The sequence below is a fragment of the Plecotus auritus genome, assembly GCF_963455305.1.
Source record: "Plecotus auritus genome assembly, chromosome: 5".
In the NCBI taxonomy this organism is placed as follows: Eukaryota; Metazoa; Chordata; class Mammalia; order Chiroptera; family Vespertilionidae; genus Plecotus; species Plecotus auritus.
The window spans coordinates 151,375,547-151,402,046 of NC_137776.1; the positions used below are offsets into that span (position 1 = coordinate 151,375,547).

Here is a 26,500-nt window from a genome sequence, read left to right on the forward strand (position 1 = left end):
GGGGAATAGAGGAAGGAAGGAGGAAGGAAAGACAGATGGCTTCCCTAGGGCATGTATTGGTGACTCCAAAAGATTCTTTTTTAAAAAAGCATTTTGGCCCTAACCGGTTTGGCTCAGTGGATAGAGCGTCGGCCTGCGGACTGAAGGGTCCCAGGTTCGATTCCAGTCAAGGGCATGTACCTTGGTTGTGGGCACATTCCCAGTAGGGGGTGTGCAGGAGGCAGCTGATCGATGTTTCTAACTCTCTATCCCTCTCCCTTCCTCTCTGTAAAAATCAATAAAATATATTTTTTAAAAAATAAAATAAAATAAAAAAGCATTTTGTTCTCACTCTAAACAAATGGCAAGTTTTTGTGTGACCTTATACCCAGAAGTACAATTTTAATTCCTGGGTTTAGAACGCTCTAGGAAGAGATAAGTTCCAAGATATCAAAATAAAATATTTTAATTCATTTTAACTGATTAAATGATAATCACCATTTGGGGCAGAAGAGGCAGAAAAAGATGTGCCACCAAATGAAACATTTGATTTTTTATTTTAAGCAAGGCTGAAATCAACATTTTAGATCATCACATTTTAACCACTTTGGCATCAGTGGGACCATACAAAGTCTAACTTTCCAAACTGCTATTAGACTGGCTACAATTTTGTTTCCTAGAACACCAGACAATAAAGACATGTCCTTTGAGGACTACCTATCTATCCTAAGGAAGACCTCGTCCAGAACCTTTCAGAAAAGAGAAAAAAACAGTGGCAGCAACTCCAAGTGGGACAGAACAGGGCAGACAGAGGGCTGACAGAGCAAAGGAGAACTCCCTGCTGCTGGCCCCTCCATTAGCTACATACTCCATATGGGTTAAAAGACTTGTACATTCACTTCGGACTTAAAACGAAGTGCACAAACAACTGTCTCTGGATCACAAAACAGTACATGCCAAAGGTTTCTGTGCGGCCCTGTGGCAGCAGAAAAACTGCCTATCCTGCTAATCTTTTTATTAGTAACTTTAGCTCAGAATGAAATTCAAGATCTCAAAAAAAAAAAAATTCAGGGGAGCCTACTCTCCTGGGAGATCATGGGGCACCACATTCCTGCCTTGAAATTGTCCAGCTGTTAGCTTACAAATTAGTTGCTGGCTGCACGTCACCAGCTCCCACTAGGAAAAGAAGGGGGAAAGACCTTTCATTCATTCACTTACTCATTCTTGGTTAACACAGCCCTGGAAGGGATTCCTGCCGCTGGGAGATACTGCCCCCATTCACCTTTCACCAGAACTGCAGAGGGTGCCCAGGACCTGAAGTTCAGTCCTGAGCTTCATTGAAGACCGGGTAGGTGAGAAAAGGAAATCCCGGGGTAAATAGATTTTAAAGTCAGAAGCAAATAGTGCTGAGCCCTAACACGACCTCTCCAAATTGTGCACTCTGACTGCGTCGTGGGAGAGGGCACACACCTGCCTACATATACACACATTAACAGTACACACACACACACACACACACACACACACACACACACACACCCTTGCAGCTCATAACAGCTCTCCTGCAAACCCAAGGGCACTTATTACCGGAGGATGGAGCTGCCAGCAAAGCTGCCTTCTCCCAAACAACTCTCACTATCTCCAACTTGGGCAAGAGCGAATGTCCACCAATACTAAAAGGGGCGCTTTTTGCCTGGGCCCGGGTCCTGCTGAAGTCCCTGAACTCAGCTCAGTTCATCTCTACTGGCCTCACAGCCCTTTTCCTTTCTCTGAAACACTCAGATTTCACACGATTCCTTCCGAGGTAGCTCCAGTTCCACGCAGGGCGCGCCCCATCCCTCAAGGCTGGAGCCCGGGGTTGCCCAGCTTCCCTCCCTCCCGGGAAACTTCGCAGTCTAACACACACACACACACACACACACACACACACACACACACACACACACACACACACACACTGTAGAGAAGTAAAGGTGATGGGCGGGTGGTTGGGTCTGACGGAATCTTTGGAGCCGGTGCCGTAAAGAAAAATAAGTGGACCCAGGCTGGTGCATGCCTTCTCCACGTGGAGGAAAGGAGGAAGGAAGAGTGGGCGACCTAAAGGTGCCCCTCTCGGTCTCAGAACTCCAGTTTCCTGGTGGGATAGGAGACAGAGGGGTTACAGGCAGCTGTTTGGTGTCCCCAGCCTGGGCGCAGCCAGATGCGTGCGAAGCGTGAATGCCAGGAGGGGCTTGGGCGCAAATAACGTTCGCCTGGCGCCTGCCAGGGACAGTGCCCCCATCTCTGGGTAGGACTCCCAGCCTCGGAAGACGGGAAACGAAATCTGGCTTTCTAGCAAGGCCCTAGGGTGGGTTCCTCATGGCTGACGGCGCACGCCCACCCGCAGAGGCCCCCCTCCCCTCCCCTGCCCAGGCGCACCCGCTTCCCTCTCCCAGCGCCTCCCGCACCTGGATGTGGCAGGAGATCTCCGAGTCGTCCAGCAGCCGGATGGTGCATTTCATCTCCTGGCTGAGTGATTTGGTGCTGGAGCTCCGAAAGTGGATCATTTTCATGGTTCTCCTGCCTCTCGGCACACAGTGGCAGGAGGCGAACATGCACCACGGCCCGGGGGAGCGAGCTGGAGGCTGGGGCCGGCTCGGCGCTCACCCTCGGTAACACAGACGCTGGAGCACGCACCGTCCTGAACACCTGGATGCCACTCAGCCCCGGGACAGCAGTGGCGACAGGCGCCTGCAGCCACACTTGCCGGGCTGCCGAGCGCAGCAGGCAGGTCCCTCCCTCCTCCTCCTCCTCCCCCTCCGCTCTCTCAGCTTCCTCCCCTCCCGCGCCTTGCCCCTCCTTTCCCCGCCTCTTCCACCGGGTGCGCGCTCCTGTGCCTCCCTCGGTCTCGGCTCCCTGTCCGTGACCCCAGCAAGCTTATGATGCACTCACTCCAGCGACCCAGCCCCGGGAAAAAGCGGAGGGACTGGGGGCCGGGGCGCCCCGCAGTGGCCTGCTCCGGTCGCCGCTGCGTCAGGCTGGGCCCGGCCACCTCCTCCTGCTCCGCTGCGTTAGCTCCGGCTCCCGGTAGCGCTCCTCCTGCCCCAGCTCCCCCACTCACTGCGCTGCCAGTGCCAGCTCTGCTGGGCCCCAGGGACCTGGCTACTGATGGGCGATGGAGGGTGATCCTGACCTACACCCAAAGGGAGGATTCCAGCACAGGAGAGGATTGTTGGACCAAGAACGAATCCCCAAGAGTGCCGTGAAGCTCTGGCACAGCGACACCAGGAACACGGCTAAGAGTTACTAGTACAATCTCTGGTACTGATGAGGATACTAGTATTTCTAAGCCTTTATTTTATTTAATATTAACTTGAGCCCCGCCCGTGTGAGCGTTGACCTATGAACTAGGAGATGTGGGTTTGATTCCAGGTCAGGGCACATGCCCAGGTTGTGGGATCCGTTGCCAGTATGGGGCGTGCAGGAGGCAGCCTGTCAATGATTCCCTCTCATCATTGATGTTTCTATCTCTCCCTCCCCCTTCCACTCTGAACTCAAATATATGTATTTAAAAATATTAACTGGAGTCTATCTCATTCTCTGAGAAATTCAGAGTCTTCCTTAAGCAATTTCTCATGTTCATGATTCCCAACATTTTCAGTGTGATCTTTGGTAGCAGTACCTTAGACCTGAACATGGTGGTCCCTAACCTGCACCACCCCTTTTAGGGACCTTCCACCTACTCCCAGTGCCCCATCCCATTTTAGACCAATCTCTGGGGACCCTGGAATTCCCTGCCTGCCTCCTGCCCCTGCATCTTCACGGTGAGTCAAGCCCGTGTGGTGTTGCCCAATGGGCCCAAGGGGTGGCTATGGAGGCAGGTGGGTGGAGGTTGGATGAGGAGACCAGGAAGGCTGGGAATAGGAAAAGAAGGAGGGCCCCTCGCCCTGCTGCCCTTCCCTGGGCTGAAAAGGTCATTATTGAGGAATTAGAGGGAGGACTTGTTGCTCAGCTGTCAGCTCTTGCTGCAACTATACAGAAGGCCTCATCCAAAGGCTCACCCTATCCTCGGGCTAGGGAGGCGGGAACCAGCCCTTTCACCTAACTTGGTATCTTCTGATGGGCCATACATGCCCTAGGGCCTAGGCCACCCTGTGGGGTTGGCTGAGGCTTGGTGGGGCCTGCACTGCAGTTGGACTTCTCCCTCTGCCTGTTCCTCCTTCCTCTCTGTGTTGATCACTAGTAAACACCCGTCAAGCCAAACTCAGTCTCAGTGTCTGTTGCTGGAGATCCAAACTGTGACAATTTGTCAAAACTGGAGTATATAGTTTCTTTAACGCTTGATAGATTGTTGCTTTCAAAGAGTTAAACAAGAGTATGTGGGCATCCATGTGTACTCTTGCACTGGGCCTGCGAATATCACAGCCATTCCTAATAGGGAGGTCAGTATGGAGGGTCTGGGAAGATGTGGATTTGATTCTTGACCCAGCTACTGGCCAACCCTGGGGATCCCGGGCACATGCCTTTTCATTATTTCCTTAACTGCAAAGATGAGCCCTAGCCGGCTTGGCTCAGTGGATAGAGCGTCAGTCTGCGGACCGAAGGGTCCCAGGTTCGATTCCGGCCAAGGGCACATGCCTGAGTTGCGGGCTCGATCCCCAGTGGGGGGCGTGCAGGAGGCAGCCAATCAATTATTCTCTCTCATCATTGATGTTTCTATCTCTCTCTCCTTCTCCCTTCCTCTCTGAAATCAGTAAAGAAATATATTTAACTTCAAAGATGAGCACATCTGCCTTTGTTTGGCTCATCTCACAGGTGTCTGAGAAGCTGGGATAAGATAACATCAGTGGAGGGGACCAGGTTACAGTCTGTAATCTGTACATCTCTACATGCACAGATGAGGTGGCAGTGATGTGATTGTCCCACTCCAGTTTGAAAACTGAAATGAATTGAACCATCTCTCCCAATCCAAAGAGCAGATCTAAGATAGCCTAGAGATCAAAGAAAAGTCAACACCCAACACAGTCCAAGCTTTTCCTTCAAGGCTAGCTACTTGTCCATCTTCATTATAGTGACTTTTGGCCACAAAAGAGTCATGCTCAATATCCCAAAATTGTTATCTGAAATGTCAAGGAAGCAGAATAAGACCAACAAGAACAATAAGAAAAAGAACAAAGATCACCATAGTGAAGAAATGAGAAGAATCTGGAATTGGTTATCAAGCCTGGTTTAGAATGAAGTCTGAAATTCGTGCAAGGGGCTCGGCCCCGCCATCGCAGCTTCGTCCAGAAGGACATCTGGTCTAATTAGCATATTACGCTTTTATTATTATAGATGGACTCTGGCCCTGGTGGGTGTTGCTCAGTTGGTTGGAGAATCATACAGTACACTGAAAGGTCGTGGGTTCGATTCCCAGTCAGGGCACATACCCAGGTTTCTGGTTTGATCCCCCATTGGGGCATGTGCAGGAGGCAACAGATAGATGTTTCATTCTCACATTGATGTTTTTCTCTCTCTCCCTCTCCCTTTCTCTCTCTATAAAAATCAATAAAAGGATGTTCTTGGATGAGGATTTTAAAAAATGTTAAAGATATGGACTCTGGAATACATGAAAAAAACAGCTAGGTAAATTACCACATATTGGAGTACCCATCAAAGAAAGGTGGCCAGTGTTATATGTGTGTGGGTGTGTGTGTGTGTGTGTGGGTGTGTGTGTGGGTGTGTGTGTGTAGCAAGAGGAATTCAAATAATGAATTCAAGAGATAATTTAAAACTGGACTACTTGCCCTCGCTGGTATGCTCAGTGGTTAGAACTCCGGCCCACACAGCAAAGGGTTGTGGGTTTGATTCTCAGTCAAGAGCACTTACCTGGCCCTAACCGGTTTGGCTCAGTGGATAGAGCGTCGGCCTGCGGACTGAAGGGTCCCAGGTTCGATTCCGGTCAAGGGCATGTACCTTGGTTGCGGACACATCCCCAGTGGGAGGGTGTGCAGGAGGCAGCTGATCGATGTTTCTCTCTCATCGATGTTTCTGACTTTCTGTCCCTCTCCCTTCCTCTCTGTAAAAAATCAATAAAATATATTTAAAAAAAAAAAAAAAAGAGCACTTACCTGGGTTGCAGGTTTGATCCCTGGCCCTGGTCAAGGTGCGTATGGGAAGCAACCAATTGATGTGTCTCTTTCACATCAATGTTTCTCTCTCCCTTACCACCCTCCCTTCCACTCTCTAAAAATCAATGAAAAAATCTCCCCAGGTGAGGATTAACAACAACACCATAAAACCTCTAGAGAGAAAATCTAGGTAACCTTAAGTTTGCTGATGACTGTTTAAATATAACACCAAAAGCACTATAATTTGGATTTCATTAAAATTAAAAATTTATGCTCGGTGAAAGACACTTAAGAGAATAAGAAGACAAGTCACAGACTGGGAGAAAATATTTGCAAAACACAAAAAAGACAAAGGACTTGTGTCCAAAATATACGGGAAAAAACTTTTAAAACTCAAAACAACAAAACAAATAATCCAATTTAAAATTAGGCAAGAAATCTGAATAGACACTTCAGCAAAAGAAGGTATAGAGATGGCAAATAAGCATATGAAAAGGTTCTCATTAGGGAATTTCAAAATTAACTATTTTGAGATACTGCTGCACAACTATTAGGTAGCTAAAATCCAAAACACTGACAACACCAAATGCTGGCGATGACGTGGAACAACAGGAACTCCCACTCTGTGCTGGTGGGAAGTAAAATGGCACGGCCACAAAACACGACCCATATATCTGCAGTCTAAAGAAACCCACCTCAGAAAAAAAGACACACACACAGACTGAGGGTGAAGGGATGGAAAAAGGTTTTTCAGGCGAATGGAAATGAAAAAAAAGCTGGGGTAGCAATACTTATATCTGACAAATTAGATCTCAAAGTGAAGGACATAACAAGAAATAAAGAAGGCCACTTCATAATACTAAAGGGAGCAATCCAACAAGAAGAAATAACTCCGGTAAACATATACGCACCCAATACAGGAGCACCCAAATACATAAAAAAAACTCCTGGAGGATATCAAAGGAGAGATTGACAGCAATACAATCATAGTAGGAGACTTTAATACCCCACTATCACCATTGGACAAATCCTCTACACAAAAAATCAGCAAAGAAACATCAATCCTAAATGACTCACTAGACCAGATGGAATTAATTGACATCTTCAGAACATTTCACCCCAAAGCCACAGAATATACATTCTTCTCAAGTGCAAATGGGTCATTTTCAAAGATAGACCATATGTTGGGTCATAGGCAAAGTCTCTTCAAATTCAAGAAGAGAGAGGAACCAAGATGGCGGCATAGGTAAACACCTAAACTGCTGCCTCGCACAATAATTTCAAAACTACAACTAAAAGACAAAACGTCTATCACCCAGAACCATGGGAAAGCTGGCTGAGTGGAAGTTCTACAACTAGAAGGAAAGAGAAAAGAGCATTGAGACGTGCACAAGCACTGAAAGGCTGAGGTACGGAGGCACGCGACTCAGGCTGGCAGCGGGCGACTGGGTGCGCTCCTTTTTTCAACCCGAAGGGAGAGAAGCTCCTGATTACTCTGAACTCCAGTTTCTGGGGAGACGCTGGGGACCCAAACTCCTACGGGGAGAAGCTGGACTGTGTGCTATCGGGTCGGAAAGTGAGGGTGGCTTTCTTGCAGAGGTGCGCACAGCAATCATTGTTTACTGCACTGGGGTGCGAGGCGCAGAGACGCAGAGATGGTTGACTAGCAGCCATCGCTGTTTGCCATGCCCTAGCCTAGTGACTCCCTGAGACCCCCCTGCACAATCTACAAACCCACCCAAGCTCCATGCAGCGGCTTTTGCATATAAATGGCCTGCCCAATCGCAGCTTAACCTAACAAACTGCAGCTCTGGTCAGACAGCTCCAAAACCTCCAAACCACAAGCAAAGAGGAGAAAACTGTAGTTCTCGCTGTAGCTCCGGCTGGGTGGCCTCAGACAGTAGCTGACCTGCACCCCATTGGAGATCCAGAAGCTAGTATATCTAGTGGTCAGTGTGAGACAACACCAGATTTAAACTCCTCACATCCATAAGTGACACATTCAAGAGGCAGACTCAGTGAGCACCAAAGCCCCACTGAAGCAAGTCCTGCCCCATAAGCATGTCTCCAGCACAGCAGTTCTTCTATTATAGACACAGCAGGTCCTCACAGCCAATTGGCCTGGAGGTCAATTCTTCCCAGTGTACCAACAGCAATCAAGGCTTAACTACACCAAGACTTTGCACTCATCCCACAAAGGGGTGCACCAAGAGTGTCAACCTCAGGTGATAGGCTGAACCACTGGTCACCTACCACAGAACACCACTCCATCAACACAGGGAAGCAGAAAAATGCAGAGACAAAGAAACATGTCACAAATGAAAGAAATGGAGGAAAGCAAACTACTGAACATAGAGTGCAAAACCACATTTATAAGGTTACTCAAGAATCTTCTAAAAACCACCGAGAAACTTGATGAGACCTCCAAGGAGCTTAGTGAGACCTTCAAGGACCTTAATGAGAATACCAAAAAAATGGAAAAGGACCAGTCAGAAATTAAGCATACACTCTCTGAAATAAAGAATATACAGAAATTCAACTGTAGATCAAAGGACCCCAAGAATCAAACCAAAGATCTGAAATATGAGGAAACAAAAAACACCACCCAACCAGAAAAACAAAAAGAAAAAAGAATCCCAAAATATGAAGATAGTGTAAGGAGCCTCGGGGACAACTTTAAACATACCAACATCCGAATTTTTGGGGTGGCAGAAGAAGAGAGAGAGCAAAATATTGAAAACCTATTAGAAGAAATAATGACAGAAAACTTTACCTACCTGGTGAAAGAAATAGACTTACAAGTCCAGGAAGGGCAGAGAACCCCAAACAGAAGAAATCCAAAGAGGACCACACCAAGACACATCATAATTAAAATGACAAGGGCAAAAGACAAAGAGAGAATCTTGAAAGCAGCAAGAAAAAAACAGTTAGTTACCTACAAGGGAGTACCCATATGACTGTCAGCTGATTTCTCGGCAGAAACTATGTGGGCCAGAAGGGAGTGGCAAGAAATATTCAAAGTGATGAACAGCAAGAACCTACAACCAAGATTACTCTACCCAGCAAAGCTATCATTCAGAATTGAAGGGCAGATAAAGAGCTTCACAGATAAGAAAAAGCTAAAGGAGTTCATTACCACCAAACCAGGATTATATGAAATGCTGAAGGGTATTCTTTAAGAAGAGGAAGAAGAAGAAAAAAGTAAAGATAAAATTTATGAACAACAAAATGACAACAAATACATACCTACCAACAAGTGAATCTAAAAATCAAGTGAATAAAAAATCTGATGAATAGAATGGACTGATGAATATAATAGAATCAGGGACATAGAAAGGGAGTGGACTGACAATTCTCAAGGGGAAGGAGGTGTGAGGGGTGCGGGAAGAGATTGGACAAAAATCTTACACCTATGGATGAAGACAGTGGCATGAGGGGGGAGGTAAGGGCATGGGGTGGGGTGAGGAATCAAGTGGAGGGGAGATATGGGGGGGGGGAGAGGAAAATCTGTAATAATCTGAACAATAAAGATTTATTTAAGAAAAAACAAATTCAAGAAGATAGAAATCATATCAAGCATCTTCACAGATCACAGTGGCATAAAACTGGAAATCAACTACAATAAAAACAATCCCAAAAAATTAAACACATGGAGACTAAACAGCATGCTATTAAACAATGACTGGGTTACCATAGAGATCAAGGAAGAAATAAAAAACATCATGGCAACTAATGACAATGAAAACACAACAATCCAAAATTATGGGACACAGCGAAAGCAATCTTGAGAGGAAAGTTCATAGCTCTACAAGCCTACTGCAAAAAACAAACAAGAAACAATGGTAATAAATTACCTAACCCTACAACTCAAAGAGTTAGAAAGAGAGCAACAAGAAAAGCCCAGTGTAAGCAGAAGGAAGGAAATAATAAAGATCAGAGTGGAGATAAACAACACTGAGACCAAAAAAAAACAATACAAAAGATCAACAAAACCAAGAGCTGGTTCTTTGAAAGGATAAACAAGATTGATGAACCTCTAGCCAGGCTCACCAAGAAGCAAAGAGAGAGGACCCAAATAAACAAAATCAGAAATGAAAGAGGTGAAATAACAACAGACCCCACCGAAATACAAAGGGTTGTTAAAAAGTACTATGAACAACTCTATTCCAACATACTGGACAACCTGGAGGAAATGGACATATTCCTAGAAAAATATAACCTTCCAAAACTCAATCAGGAAGAATCTAAACATCTCAATAGGCCAATAACTATGGAAGAAATTGAAGCAGTCATCAAAAAGCTTCCAGCAAACAAAAGCCCGGGGCCAGATGGCTTCACAGGGGAGTTTTACCAAACATTCAAGGAAGAGCTAAAACCTGTCCTCCTCAGACTATTCCAAAAAATTCAAGAGGAAGGAACACTTCCAAGCTCCTTCTATGAAGCCAGCATCACCCTAATACCAAAACCAGATAAAGACAACACAATGAAAGAGAATTACAGGCCAATATCCCTCATGAACATAGATGCCAAAATCCTCAACAAAATTCTAGCAAATCGGATCCAGCAATACATCAGAAAGATCATACACCATGACCAAGTAGGATTTATCCCAGGGATGCAAGGATGGTACAATATCCGTAAATCAATAAACGTGATACATCATAAACAAATTGAGAGATAAAAATCACATAGTCATATCAATTGATGCAGAAAAAGCATTTGACAAAATCCAACACCCTTTCTTGATAAAAACTCTCAACAAGGTGGGAATAGAAGGATCATACCTCAACATAATAAAAGCCATATATGATAAACCCACAGCTAACATCATACTCAATGGGCAAAAACTAAAACCATTTCCCCTAAGAACAGGAACAAGACAGGGATGCCCACGCTCACCGCTCCTGTTGAACATAGTACTGGAAGTACTAGCCATTGCAATCAGACAAGAAGAAATAAAAGGCATCCAAATTGGAAAAGAAGAAGTAAAGCTGTCCTTATTTGCAGATGACATGATATTGTACATAAAAAACCCGAAAGACTCCATCAAAAAACTAACAGACTTAATAAATGAATTTGGCAATGTAGCAGGATACAAAATTAACGCCAAGAAATCTATGGCATTTCTATACACCAATAGTGAACTTACAGAAAGAGAGACTAAAAAAGCAATCCCATTTACCATTGCACCAAAAAAATTAAGATACCTAGGAATAAACTTAACCAAGGAGGTAAAAGACCTATATGTGAAAAACTACAGGACACTGAAAAAAGAGATAGAGGAAGACGTAAACAGATGGAAGAACATACCATGTTCATGGATTGGGAGAATCAACATCATTAAAATGTCCATATTACCCAAAGCAATCTATAGATTCAATGCAATCCCCATTAAAATACCAACAGCATATTTCACAGACCTAAAACGAACTCTCCAAAAATTCATCTGGAATAAAAAAAGACCCCAAATAGCCACAGCAATCCTGAGAAAGAAGAACAAAGTAGGAGGGATCTCAATACCAGATTTCAAGCTGTATTACAAAGCCACTGTTCTCAAAACAGCCTGGCACTGGCACAAGAACAGACATATAGATCAATGGAATAGAATACAAAACCCAGAAATTGACCCAAACCACTATGCTTAATTAATATTTGACAAAGGAGGCATGAACATAAAATGGAGTCAAGACAGTCTCTTCAATAAATGGTGTTGGGAAAATTGGACAGATACATGCAAAAAAATGAAACTAAACCACCAACTTACACCATACACAAAAATAAACTCAAAATGCAGCAAGGACTTAAACATATGACAAGAAACCATAAAAATACTAGAGGAATCCACAGGCAGAAAAATCTCAGACATATGCCGAAGGAACTTCTTCACTGATACTGCCCCTAGGGCAATGGAAGCTAAAGAGAAAATAAACAAATGGGACTACATCAAAATAAAAAGCTTTTGCACAGCAAAGGAGACCATCAGTAAAACAACAAGAAAGCCCACAGCATGGGAGAACATATTTGCCAATGATATCAACAATAAGGATTTAATCTCCAACATTTACAGGGAACTCATGCAGCTTAACAAAAAGAAGATAAACAACCCAATTAAAAAAAATGGGCAACTGATCTAAATAGACACTTTTTGAAAGAAGACAGAAGGAAGACTAAGAGACATATGAAAACCTGCTCAAAGTCACTAATCATCAGAGAGATGCAAATCAAAACAACAATGCGGTACTATCTCACACCTGTCAGAATGGCTATTATCAACAAATCAACAAATGACAAGTGCTGGCGAGGATGCGGAGAAAAAGGAACCCTCGTGCACTGCTGGTGGGAATGCAGATTGGTGCAGCCACTGTGGAGAACAGTGTGGAGTTTCCTCAAAAAACTAAAAATGGAACTGCCATTTGACCCAGTGATCCCACTTCTAGGAATATATCCCAAGAAACTAGAAACACTAATCAGAAAGGATATATGCACCCTTTGTTCATAGCAGCACAATTCACCATAGCTAAGATTTGGAAACAGCCTAAGTGCCCATCAGCAAATGAGTGGATTAAAAAACTGTGGTACATCTACACAATGGAATACTACGCTTCGGTAAAAAAAAAGGAGTTTTTACCATTTGCAACAACATGGATGGAGATGGAGAGCATTATGCTAAGTGAAATAAGCCAGGCAGAGAAAGATAAATATCACATGATCTCACTCATTTGTGGAATATAATGAACAACATAAACTGATGAACAAAAATAGATCCAGAGACAGAGAAACATCAATCAGAACGTCAAACCTAAGGGAAGGTAGGGGAGGGTGGGGGTAAGGGGGAGAGATCAACCAAAGGACTTATATGCATGCATGTAAGCCTAATCAATGGACACAGACAACAGGGGGGTGGGAGCATGAATGGGAGGTGGGGGGTAATGGGGGAATAAGGACACATATGTAATACCTTAATCAATAAAGAAATTTTTTAAAAAAAGAAAAAAATAAATAAAATACCAATAAAATAAAATAAAATGGCACAGCCACTTTGGAAGAGAGTTTGATAGTTTCTTACAAAGCAGAACATACCATACAATCCAGTAACTGTGCTCGTAGATATTAAGCCAAATAAGTTGAAAACTATTTCCACATAAAAACCTGCACACAAATGTTTATAACAGCTTTATTCATAATTGTCAAAAAGTGGAAACATCCAATATATCCTTTGATAAGTGAATGATAAATAAACTGTATTCTATCCATGCAATGGAATATTGTTCAGCAATAAAAAACAGATAAGCTATCAAGCCACAAAAAGACAGGAAGGAACCTTAAATGCATAATAAAAGAAGTCAGTCTACATACTGTACAATACCAACTATATGACATCTATCTGGAAAAGGCAAAGATAATAACAGGGAAAACTGGGAGCCAGAGGGGATGGAAGATATATAGGAACTCTTTATACTTTCTGCACAACCTTTAAAATGCTCTTTTAAAAAGTATATTTAGGGGTGGGATGTGGAGGCGGGCTAAAAGAGGTCAAGGGGGGAAGAGGGGGACATATGTAATACTTTCAAATATAAAGATTTTTTTAAAATTGACCGGCCTCCATCCTGTGAGGACACAGGGAGAAGGCAGTCATCTGCCAGCCACAGAGAGAGCTCTCGCCCAAAACCAAATTGGCTAGCACCTCATCCTGGACTCCCAGCCTCCAAAACAATGAAAAAAGAAATTTCTGTTGTTTAAAAAAGATGATTATTGAAAATATTTTGGTCCAGCCAGTGCTGCTCCGTGGTTGAACATCGATTAACCCATGAATCAGGAAGTCATGATTCCATTCCCAGTCAGGACACATGACCAGGTTGCAGGCTCGATCCCCAGTAGGTGGCAGCAGGAGGCAGCAGATCAAAGATTCTCCTCATTGATGTTTCTATCACTCCCTCTCCCTTCTTCTCTTTGAAATCAATAAAAACATTTTTTTAAAGAAAATATTTTGGTCACTATTTATATGACTCCCTCGATCAAATTCCCACATCCAGTAAATATTATTTTGAGGCATATAACCATGCATCACTGACTTGTTGCCAGAGAGAACTCAAGGGTGGCAACACCACACAGCATCTGCCCATGCATTTGATTGATGCATAGCAATTCATCTGATGATTACTTTCATTGTAATTTGGGTGGTTTTTATTTTTTTCAGTGAAATGCTTTTTATTACAGATGAATTTTAAATATTTAGTTTTCTCTTTAAATTAATTTTCACAAGTTTACACAATTCACAATTTCTTCTGCTAATGTAAAAATACATTGAGTTTTTCATTGCTGATATTATCTATTAAGTTATTGTTTTTTATTAATTCTTTTCATTATGATTTGCTGTTTTTTTATTTTTTATTTGCTTTTGAAATTTTCAATTTGCCAAATTCAGGTTATTGCTGGAATTTCTTTGCATTTCTATGGAAAAATAATAATAAATATAATTTAATTAATTTTACTTATTAAATGTGCCTTTACAATTTCATGGAATTGATTTTCAATATATTTAATGCCCTATGAGGGTAGTAATTATATTTTGTGTACTTTTTCCAGAATTTTTATTATTTTATTAAGTGAAAATCAAAGTTTTAATTTTCACTTTGTTCACTGCATACTTTATTTCTTTGATTTTTTAATTTTTTTAATTTCTTATTGTAAAATACATAATATAAAATCTACCATCTTAACCATTTTTAAGGTTACAGTTCAGTGGTATTACACACATTCCTAATGTTGTGCAAACACTACCATCATCTCATCTCCAGAACTCATCCTGTAAAACTGAAACTGTATACACATTGAATATAACTCCCTATTCCCCTCTCCCCACAGCCCCTGGTAACCACCATTCTACTTTCTGTCCCTATGATTCTGACCATTCAATGTATCTCATATAAGTGGAATAATACAGTATTTGTGTTTTTGTGACTGGCTTATTTCACTTAGTGTAATGTCTTTAAGGTACATTCATATTCTAGCATATTGCAGAATTTACCGCCTTTTTAAGGCTGAATAATATTCCATTGTTTGTCTACTACTTTGTTCTTATCCACTCATTCATTGATGGACACTTGAATTGCTTCCAAGTTTTAGCTAGTGTGGGTAATGCTGCTATGAACTTGGTGTACAAATATTTCTTTGAGACCCTGCTTTCAATTCTTTTGGGTATATATTCAGAAGTAGTAATTCTATTTTAATTATTTGAGGAACCACCACATTATTCCACAGCAACTGTGCACATTCTCTCCAACTTGTTGATTTCTGGGTGTGTGTTTTTTTTATAGTAATCACATTCTCTCCACCCTTGTTGATTTCTGGTTTTTTATAGTAATCATCCTAATGGTGTGAGGCAGTATCTCATTGTTGTTTTGACTTACAGTTCCCTAATAATCAGTGTGGTTGAGCATCTTTTCATGTGTTTATTGGCCATTCATACATCTTCCTTGGAGAAACGTCTATGCAAGTCCTTTGCCCATTTTTGAACTGGGTTTTATGTTTTGTGTTGTTGAATTTAGTGGTTCTCTATATATATCCCTTAATGGATAAATTATTTGCAAATATTTTCTGTCATTTTGTGCCTTTTTACTCTGTTGATAATATCCTTTAATGTACAAAATTTTAAATTTTGATGAAGTCTAATTTGTCTACTTTTCTTTTGTTAACTATGGTTTTAGTGTCCCATCCAAGCCCATGGTCCTCTGGCCTCCAAAGTTCCTGATGAGCTATCTGATGATTATCTTATTGAGGATCCCCCATAAGCTTCTCTCTTGCTGCTTTCAAGATTCTCTCTTTGAGCTTTCAAAGCGTGACTAAAATGTGTCTCAGTATGAGTCTTTTTTAGTTTATCTTAATTGAGCTTCTTGGATGTTTATATTCATGTCTCTCATCAAATGTGGGGATTTTTCAGTAATTATTTCTTCAAATATTCTCTCTGCCCTTTCTCTTCCTCTTCTCCTTCTGAGACCCCCACAATGCATATGTTAGTCCACTTAATGATATCCTACAGGTCCCTTAGATTCTGTTCCTTTTTCTTCAATCTTTTACCTTCTTTTCCTCAGACTCAATAATTTCTATTATCCTATCTTTAAGTTTGCTGATTCTTTCTTTTGCCTGCTTAAATCTGCCTTTCAATCCCTCTAGTGATTTTGTGTGTGTGTGTGGTTACTGTGCTTTTAAGTTCCAGATTTTTTTTTTTTTACGTTTTTCCATCTCTTCATTGATAATTCTATTTTGTTCAGCCTGAGGTGTGTATTTTTTTTTTCTTTTTCTCCCTTTTTTTTTTTTTTTGAGGGCCTTCCGGTAAAAACCGAAGACCTGCTTGACAAATTCAAAAAGAGCTGTAAACACTAGGTGTGTCTTTAAGATCTCCTCGGGTCTTTTCTGATCCTACAAATGCACAGTCTTGGGGCATGCATGGTCACTTTCTAATTTTCCCTGTATATGCAGTTGTTGTTTAATGTCCTAGTCTTTTTTTAAATATATTTTTATTGATTTCAGAGAGGAAGAGAGAGGGAGAGTGAGAGAGAGATAGAAACATCAATGATGAGAGAGAATCATTGATCAGCTGCCTCTTTCATGCCCCCCACTGGGGATCGAGTCTACAATCGAGGCATGTGCCCTGACCGGGAATCGAAGCATGAGCTCCAGGTTCACAGGTCAATGCTCAACCACTGAGCCATGCCAGTCAGCTTTAATGTCTTAGTCTTTTTTTTTTTTTTTTTAAATAAATCTTTATTCAGATTATTACAATTATTTCTCCTTTTTTCCCCCATAGTTCCCCTCCAGCCATTTCCCACCCCATCTTCTGCCCTTACCTACCCCCCACTGTCCTCATCCATAGGTGTATGATTTTTGTCCAGTCTCTTTATGAACCCCCCCATACCCCTTTCCCCCTGAGAATTATCAGTCCACTCCCTTTCTATGCCCCTGATTCTATTGTATTCACCAGATTATTCTGTTCCTCAGGTTTTTAATTCACTTGATTTTTAGGTTCACTTGTTGATAGATATGTATTTGTTGTTCATAATTTTTATCTTTCCTTTTTTCTTCTTCCTCTTCTTTAAGAATACCTTTCAGCATTTCATATAATACTGGTTTGGTGGTGATGAACTCCTTTAGCTTTTTCTTGTCTGTGAAACTCTTTATCTGCCCTTCAATTCTGAATGATAGCTTTGCTGGGTAGAGTAATCTTGGTTGTAGGTTCTTGCTATTCATCACATTGAAAATTTCTTGCCACTCCCGTCTGGCCTGCATAGTTTCCGTTGAAAAGTCAGCTGACAGTCGTATGGGTGCTCCCCTGTAGGTAACTAACTGTTTTTCTCTTGCTGCTTTTAATATTCTCTCTTTGTCTTTTGCTCTTGGCATTTTAATTATGATGTGTCTTGGTGTGGTCCTCTTTGGATTCCTTTTGTTTGGGGTTCTGTGGGCTTCCTGGACTTGTAAGTCTATTTCTTTCACCAGGTGGGGGAAGTTTTCGGTCATTATTTCTTCAAATAGGTTTTCAGTATTTTGCTCTCTCTCTTCTTCTGGCACCCCCATAATTCTGATGTTGGTACGCTTGAAGTTGTCCCAGAGTCTTCTTACATTATCTTCAACTTTTTGGATTTTTTTTTTTTGCTTTTTGCTTTTTCGGTTGAGTGTTTTTTGCTTCTTTGTATTTCAATTCTTTGACTTGATTTTTGTGTTCCTCTTGTCTGTTTTTGGGTCTCTGTATAATATTTTTTATTTCAGTCAGTGTATGTTTAATTTCTAGTTGGTCCTTTTTCATCTCTTCGAGGGTCTCGTTATATTTATCGGCCTTTTCTAGGATATTCTTAAAAAGCCTTATAACCGTAATTTTGAATTCTATATCCAGTCGTTTGTTTTCCTCCATTTCTTTCGTTTGTGATCTGATTCTTAGACGCCGCATTTTCACTGCTTCCCTGAGTTGGTAGATTTGTGTGCTAGGTTTCCAATTTGGCCCAGTGGGTCTGCCTCCCCAGTTAACCTGAGGTGGACACTCTTGGTGCACCCCTTTGTGGACTGTGTGTACAGCCTTGTTGTAATTAAGTCTTTATTGTTGTTGGTATCACTGGGAAGAATTGACCTCCAGGCCAGTTGGCTGTAAGGATCAGCTGTGTCTATGCTGGGAGAAGTCCGGTGCTGGAGACAGCCTTATAGGATTAGACTTGCCAAATTGCAATAGCCTCTGTGCTCAGCTTGGATGGGGTGGAGTCTCAGTCTTGGCTTCCCATCAGCCTTGCCCTTGCTAGCACATGTGTGCCTTCAGTCCTCTGCCTTCCCGGCTCCCGATTCTCCGCCCTAGAGTCCAGACTCCCCCCACAAGAGCGTGGGTCTCCGGGGGCTCGCCTGGAACTGGGGTTCACTGCAGTCAGAACTGGGGCTCACTTCAGTCAGAACTGGTGTTCAGTGCCGTCAGGAGCCTCTGACTCCCTTCTGCTAGGGAAAGCCTGTGGCAGCCTCCGCAGCCTTTGTGCACACTGGCGCGAGCGGACTTTCAGTCTTCCGCCTTCCCCGGCTCCCGAGTCTCGGCCCGAGAGTCCAGACTCCCCCCACAAGAGCATGGGTCTCCAGGGGCTCGCCTGGAACTGGGGTTCACTGCAGTCAGAACTGGGGCTCACTTCAGTCAGAACTGGTGTTCGGTGCCGTCAGGAGCCTCTCACTCCCTTCCGCTAGGGAAAGCCTGTGGCAGCCTCCCGCAGCCTTTGTGCGCACTGGCGCGAGCGGACTTTCAGTCCTCCGCCTTCCCCGGCTCCCGAATCTCCGCCCGAGAGTCCAGACTCCCCCCACAAGAGCGTGGGTCCCCGGGGGCTCGCCTGGAACTGGGGTTCACTGCAGTCAGAACTGGGGCTCACTTCAGTCAGAACTGGGGTTTTGTGCCGTCAGGAGCCTCTCACTCCCTTCCGCTAGGGGAAGCCTGTGGCAGCCTCCCGCAGCCTTTGTGCGCACTGGCGCGAGCGGACTTTCAGTCCTCCGCCTTCCCCGGCTCCCGAGTCTCGGCCCGAGAGTCCAGACTCCCCCCACAAGAGCGTGGGTCCCCGGGGGCTCGCCTGGAACTGGGGTTCACTGCAGTCAGAACTGGGGCTCACTTCAGTCAGAACTGGGGTTTTGTGCCGTCAGGAGCCTCTCACTCCCTTCCGCTAGGGAAAGCCTGTGGCAGCCTCCCGCAGCCTTTGTGCGCACTGGCGCGAGCGGACTTTCAGTCTTCCGCCTTCCCCGGCTCCCGAGTCTCCGCCCGAGAGTCCAGACTCCCCCCACAAGAGCGTGAGTCCCCAGGAGCTCGCCCGGAATAGGTGTTCAGTGCAGTCAGAACTGGGGTTCAATGCGGTCGGGGGCTCCCTTCCCCCTTCCGCCAGAGAAAGCCAGCCAGGCACTCCGCCGCCCTTCCTCTCTGCGCGCACAAAGACCCTTTGCCGTACCTCCAATTCTCTGTGAGCTTTTCTCCTTCCTTCTAGTTGTAGAATTTTCACTCAGTCAGCTTTCCTGCGGTTCTGGATGGTGTCCGTTCTGTCTTTTAGTTGTAGTTTTGAAATTGTTGTGCGAGGCAGCAGTTTAGGTGTTTACCTATGCCGCCATCTTGGTTTCTCCTAATGTCTTAGTCTTAATGAGGGGTGGAAGGTGTTGATCCTGTAAGTCTCCTGGAAGTCACCTCACCTAAAAAATGAAGGGCTTATAAGAAGGAAGCAAGGTACAACAAGAATGGCCACCCTTCTCTTTGTCAGTACTTTCTTGATCAGTGGCATCTATCAGCAATCAGAGCCCAGACCCCTGACATTTGGAGGACAGGGTCCTTATTGCCTATCCTGGTTCCTGCAAGCTGTGTGCAGGCTTCTCCAGGAATGGGTGCAAGGCTCCCGCCACAGGGCTGGGAGTGGGGACGGGTAGTGTTACTATGTGCTAAGAGCTGAAATTGACCAAAATTAACCACAATTTACAAGTTACTGTCAAGCTTCCCCTAGAAGTTGCAAGCCTTCAAGGACTCCAAAATAGTTACATCAGACAAATTCTGCCAATGCAGTCATTGTTTACATGATGAGACAGGTCCCTGGTTCTTCCTAAAACACCATCTTCCCAGAATCGTCCCGTGATCTGTTTTAAAGCATTCTAAAGAATGAAGATGATCTAGAAATGTACTGACCAAAAGATTTTCTGAAGCCATAAAAAGGCTTCAAGTTCCATTGAGTGTTTCACATTTAAATTCTTATTTATATACATACTTATTTATGGAAATGCTTTTAATTAAATTCTAAAGCTATTAGAGTAATAAAATATTCACAGCAGTAAAAAATGATTTTGAGTCACTAATTAGGAATTTAAAAGGAAGGTCTTGAACTTGGATTTGGGGCCCTCGTAAGCCTTCTTTTTTTTTTTTTTTTTTCCCGTAAGCCTTCTTTTCCTCAGCTTAGATGTCATATTTGAAGTTAGCAAATGAAGTTATGGCCCCTGAAATGACGCCACTACCTGAGCCCAAGTCCTCCATATTAAACAGCAAAAGATATCATAATTTCTATGCATTGGATGCTCAAAATGAGAAATGACATTCTTTTATGAGATTGGTAACAATATCAGAATGCTAGTTAAAAAGTCATGAAATTAATAACTAAAGTTATAAATGCCTTGCACAAATGCAGAGTTGCTTTTTTTATCTACATGCATGAAAATTATCCACAGCCTAACTGGGACCACCCCAGGCAGAGGAAGCAGAAAAGAGCCCCCCATCAGATGATACCATTAGCAGACATGCGGCTGGCATTTCGTATAATGGAGACACGCACTAATCCAGATGTTTATCAATTGACTGGTGTAACTGCAAATATGCGTAATTGTCCATTCATGGTGCTAATTAGAAGGCCCAAAGAGAAATGCTTGGAGGAACACCATTTGCTCCACAAGCAAAGTGCCAAATCAACCTACTGCAGAAGAATTGTTTGAGGTAATAAATAAAGATTTTTCAAAATGAAATATAATGGGCCCTGGGTGTGGCTCAGTTGCTTAAGCATCGTACCATGAACCAAAGGGCACCACTTTGATTCCTGGTCAGGGCACATGCCGGGGTTGCAGGCTCGATCCCTAGTGTGGGGGGCGTAGGAGGCAGCCGATCCGTGTTTCTCAATCACATTGATGTTTCTCTCTCTCCCTCTCCCTTCCTCTCACTCAACAATCAATAAAGAACATTTTTTTAAAAGAAATGTGATGGGAACATTGCAAGCGTTCGTGCACTCATGATTTTGCTGCCATGTCAGGAAGGTAGGAAGGCCCTATAAGGCATTACTTCTATCTAAAATCTTGAGATTCAAATTACACATGCTGTTTTAGTTAGAGAGAAGCTCTCATATGTTAATGTTTGTCTATAGTTCTAAATTGTACATTGAAGGATGAAACCAAGATGGGGAAATATAACAAAATACAAGCTCTTGGAGTCCACCTGATTTCAGCTTTCAGTGACGCATGTGATTAGAGTACCACGGTTTTTCATACCAAAGAGTGTTGGCATTCAAAGTAAGAGTCGTCAAGAACGTGTGCATTTTTAAATGGGGATTTTTTTTTCACAAGTGAATCTCACCTTGTAGATTTGTTGAAGAATATTCCTAGTTTCGGTGAAATAGCTTACTTACTAACACTTGTTTACCTGAAGTTGAATGGAAACCTGCAAATTTTTAAATTAAAAAAAATGTATAAAACATGTGTCTATGTGTGTATGGTTAATAAATATTATGGGTTCAAAGCAAAATGCCAACTCTGATAAAGTTAAATGGTTCACATGTGATATTTAACCAATGTTATTAGTGAATTGTTAAGATTAGTATGTTGACATCAATACATGCTCAAATGAAAAGCTTCAACTTTATTTTGAAATATGTTATTAGACAAAGTTTGATTGGATTAGGTTGAATATATGAAATTGTCATTTTTGCAAGTCAAAAACGACCTAGACCTTGCAATTTTATGTGGTTCAATCTATTATTTAAAATCTATCACTGTTATCACAAGACATTTCCATGGGATTTTAAAGTAGTCTTTTCAAGTATGAAATTTGATATCTAGAAGAAGTTATGTACTAAATTATCAAAAGTCATCAAATTGTAAAGACTTACACTGTTCACCTTAAAACTGTTAGACAAAAGAAGAGCTCTATATCCTTTAAAACACTGGATTTTGAGCATCTTTGTTACAGCCATACCTTTGTACCCTTACTCATGGAGTTGGGAAACCCTCCTTTCTCTGAGAAGTTCTGGGATGTTATTGCTGGAAACTCAACCCAAGTCTGCTTCTCTAACCCACTCCCTCCTCCCCAGTGATTTTGAGAGCTTCCCAATATCCTTTTAAGAGCACTTCTTTTCTGGCTAATCAGTAGAGTCAGCTTCCAAAGCTTGCTTGTGACATAGCAAGCAAACAGAAGACATAAAGGGAGACAAAAGCACTGTGAGCCTCTCCTGTCAGGATCATCTGGAAACGTTTCTAACACCCATCATGGCCAAGCCCCTGGTGAACTTTTTCACATACTGCCTTCCAAACCCCCCTGAACCTCCCTCCTCTCTCATTCAAGCCTATCTAATCCCTTCAGCTCTTCACTCATTCAACAAACATTTAAGGAGGAGCTACTATGCGCTACTAGACACTGAGTTACAAAGACAAATAAAAGTGTATCAGTCAGAATTCACTAGGTTGTGCTGCAGTAACAAATGACCCTTAAATCTCAATGGCTTTAAACAATTTATTTCTTGCTTACTCTGCATGACCATCGTGTCAGCTCCACTACAGGACCCAAGCTGACAGAAAGACCTTGAAGAGTTTCTGGTCATCACGGCAAAGGGCAAAAGAAAAGAATATAGCAGACCATGTGCTGGTTTCTAAAGCTTCTGACCCAAAATGATACACCTCATTTTACTGACCTGAGCAAGTCCCATGGCCAAGTCTGACATTAATAGAGGAAGGAAGCATAATCCTTGAGAAAACAGTGTTTATGTGCAAACAAGAGCACAGTCTACCACAAAGAAGAGCCCAATCAGCCCTCTTTTCTTCTGTGCTTTCACTCGCTCTGACATTTTTCTCTATCTGCACCTACTGTATTGTATCACCATTGACTGTATAGGGTCCATCCCTTCTCCAGTATCGTGAGCTTCAGGAGGCAGGGATTGTGTCTTACCCGTTACCCCTGCCTAGCTGCACTGATTGGTGCTAGGTGACTATCATTTATTTGGGGAATAAAGGAGTAGATGAGTGGGTGAAATCAAGTATTCCTGGTCTGGAGAAGGTGTGAGATATGCCCATGCACACTCACAGAGCAATCTGACTGGATAATTCGGAAGTACTCACAGAATGACAGCAGCTTCTTCAATTCAACAGGCTTCTTCCTCATCCAGAAGAGAAAAGAGTAGCTCTAAATTGAGATGAGGACCTAGCCAGTTTGGCTCAGTGGACAGAGCATCTGCCCGGGGATTGAAGGGTCCCAGGTTCACTTCCGGCCAAGGGCACATACCTCAGTTGCAGGTTCCATCCCTGCCTGGTCGGGATGTGTGCGGGAGGCAACCAATCGATGTGTCTCTCACACATGGATGTTTCCCTCTCTCTCTCTGTTTCTCCCCCTCCCTTCCACTCTCTCTAAAAATCAATGGGAAAACATCCTCAGGTGAGGATTAAATAAATAAGTAAGTAAAGAGAGTGGGCATGTAATTAGCATTTAAATGAGTGGGTTCTTAGATGAGGCTTCCTTTACTACTTGAAAGTGCTGCCAGTCTTTGAAGGAAGCTGGGGGAGAGGGAAGATGCAAGGGCGCTCACTGTGGCAAAGGCGAGACACAGAAGCTGAGGTCAGCGAAGACCATGGAAGGCCACCGCAGTGACCTCCTGATGGAGGCTGCCCACCAGCAGCTGGGAGGCTCTCCCTCTGGCTCGGCAGGCTGTGCTCAGAGATCTGAAAGCTTAACAAAAGCCGCACCCCCTGAGAGGCCACCCCGGGGCACTGGAAAGCTGTGCTCAAGGGGACTTCAGGCACCCGGTACGCCCTGGCTGCCTTTCCACCACACTTGGCTCCAAATGACCTTGAGCCATTTCCACATAGTGAAACCAGTCCCTCAGGGCAAGAAGGTGCTGTGGTTGCGCCACAGGCTCCGTGAAAGAAGGGTTTTACCTTGCTTGAGGGGGGGGAGGGGTATGTAAAACTTGCAATGATATTAGAATTACAGAATGTCAGAATTGGCAGAAACTTGGAGACTCATCTCTTCGACCTCCTCACTTTGGAGCTCTGGCCTGGAAGTTCCAGGAGTGTTTGTATGTCCAGTGTCCAACAGAGGGTTTCACCTATGAATGGTGCTCGATACAACGTTCCTTAAATAAGAGAGGAGGTGAAGATGAAGGAAATAATTGTTAAATGGAAATAAAATTGAATGAGAGGGTAAATGAGTGAATGAATGCAATGTGAAAACTGAGACCCAAAGAAATGCAGTATTTGCCCAAGATCACATGGTGATTAAAAGCCAGAGCCCTCTAGCACCCAGCCAGGGCCTTTTACGGGGTGACAAGGCTATGTTAACCGCTGTCCCCGCTCAGGGACTTCCAAGCTGCTTCCTCTCAGCCCCTCAGCCCCATTCTTCCCAGTGTAGTGTCAGGGACTTTGCCTTCACCCCACTCTCACCGCTGGGTGTCTAAGACCCCATGCTACTTCTCTCGGATTTACAGTGAGGGAGGGAGAGCAGGGTGCAGGGATGGTCCTCACAACCTGACCGTCCTGCTGCACAACCGCTGTTCCCACTGGCTTCAATGACCATCTGTTCCCTTGGAACCCCCACCCCACCCCACCCCACCCCACTAGGCTCTGGAACCTCTCCTCACCCACAAGGTCAGCTATGGCCCCGTCCTCTCCAGGTCGCAGAGGGTGTGGGCTTGTGAAATGCACAGCCAGGAAACAGCCTTCTTTTCTCCGCTTTCCACTAAAGAGGGGGAATAACAAACGGAGGGGCATGGGGCGGGGACGAGTCAATATCGCAGACATTATTCTGCCACAAAGCGCGTGAGGATCTTCAGCACATGGCCACCAGTACTGTGTTATTGGACCAAGAATATTCAAACAATAACGTTTGCTTGTACACATTCTGACACGTAAAATCCATGTCCTGACAGTACTCCTACCTTGCAGTGCCACCTCTAACGCAAAATCACCACCGTGGGCTCTTCCTTAGTCTTCACCGGTGTAAAAATTCATTCTCACAATATGTAAAGGCTGTTGCCAGGCCTCAGCGCCAGCTGCCCCTCCAGGGGTGTTGGGGCGGAGTCTCTGCCCAAGTCAGTCCTCAAGCATCTGCAAGCCCAGTGGCCACATCAAAAGGTTTGTGAACTGACTTACTGAGAATGACTCTTCTCATTTTTAAAATACAGTCCCCACTGCTGCATGGACCTTCAACTGTCTCCACTTACTGCGTAAATATTCCTTCCCACCTTCCCTCCACGTGAGTAGGAAGACAGGGAAAGAGGGAGGGAGGGAGGGAGGGAGGGACTCTTTAAATCCCTAGTAAATGCCGAGCTCGGAACTGTCCCAGGTAAGTCTCCAGTCAGGGCCAGCCGCCCCACTCCCTCCATCGGTTTGCACAGCTGCATGACTATGAAGTCTCGTGTGGGTCTAAAACCTGTGAAAACCCACCCGAGAGCAGCATGAGGACCCAGGGCTGCCTTTCCTCACTAACGCACAGTAGAAAGCTGAGTTCTCTGCCTGTCTTTCCGGGGAGGCGCGCCTCTAGTCTGCCGCCACCCAAACCTGCCTGTGCCCCCACTGCCCTGAATTGGCAGGTCCTGGACGTTACACAGCGAGGGCAACACACCCGTTCTCCACATCAGAGCCATCACTTCAGTCACCAGATATCTCTGGCTGCTGGCACAAAACCCACCTATTTCTTTAAAAAAAAAAAAAAAAGACCTCGGCTTAGTTCATCAAAAGAGGAGATCAGGGGCATGTACTAGGTTTGGCCTAGGAAGCATGTAGAGACAAATGCTTTTTAACACCAAGGGGCTTGTGGTGGGACAAGCTGGCCAACTCGGTGTCAGTGAGTGAGCCAACGTTGGACAATAATCACCTCGGGAGGCAGAGGCAGCAGATGCTGGAAACACGTTCCATGTAAGGCTTTTGGCTGCCCAGCTGGAGCTGGCTGGTCGTCAGGGTGCCGACGCCAAGAATATTTAACTTAATTTCCCCCCACGTAAACACTGTGTGAACCCTTTAATCCAGTGGGCCCGTTTCCCTGGAATAATCATAATAATGAGAATTTACCTCGTACACCAACGTTCCAGTTGTCTTCCTTACCCCGTTATTCTGCTGAATATCCCAGAGACTGCTGACTATTCTTGAAATGGAAGCAAAGGGCAAAGATTATTGTCCATCACCCAGGCAGCCCACTCCTGTCCCTTCCA

General features: G+C 43.9%; 1 protein-coding gene across 3 annotated transcripts in view; it reads right to left on the reverse strand.

Moving 5' to 3' along the window:
- The window catches only part of FRMD3 (FERM domain containing 3), a 294,130-nt gene that overhangs the window by 253,817 nt on the left and 13,813 nt on the right, over window positions 1-26,500 (reverse strand). The window contains exon 1 of one of the 3 annotated variants that reach the window (XM_080667366.1): window positions 2,427-2,785. The exons of 1 other annotated variant lie outside the window; for it this stretch is intronic. In XM_080667366.1, coding sequence (XP_080523492.1) covers window positions 2,427-2,573 — 147 coding nt within the window. In that variant the 5' untranslated portion in view covers window positions 2,574-2,785. Of the gene's footprint in view, window positions 1-2,426; window positions 3,001-26,500 lie in introns of those variants that run through there. One more of the 3 variants, XM_080667365.1, reaches the window with a different exon arrangement.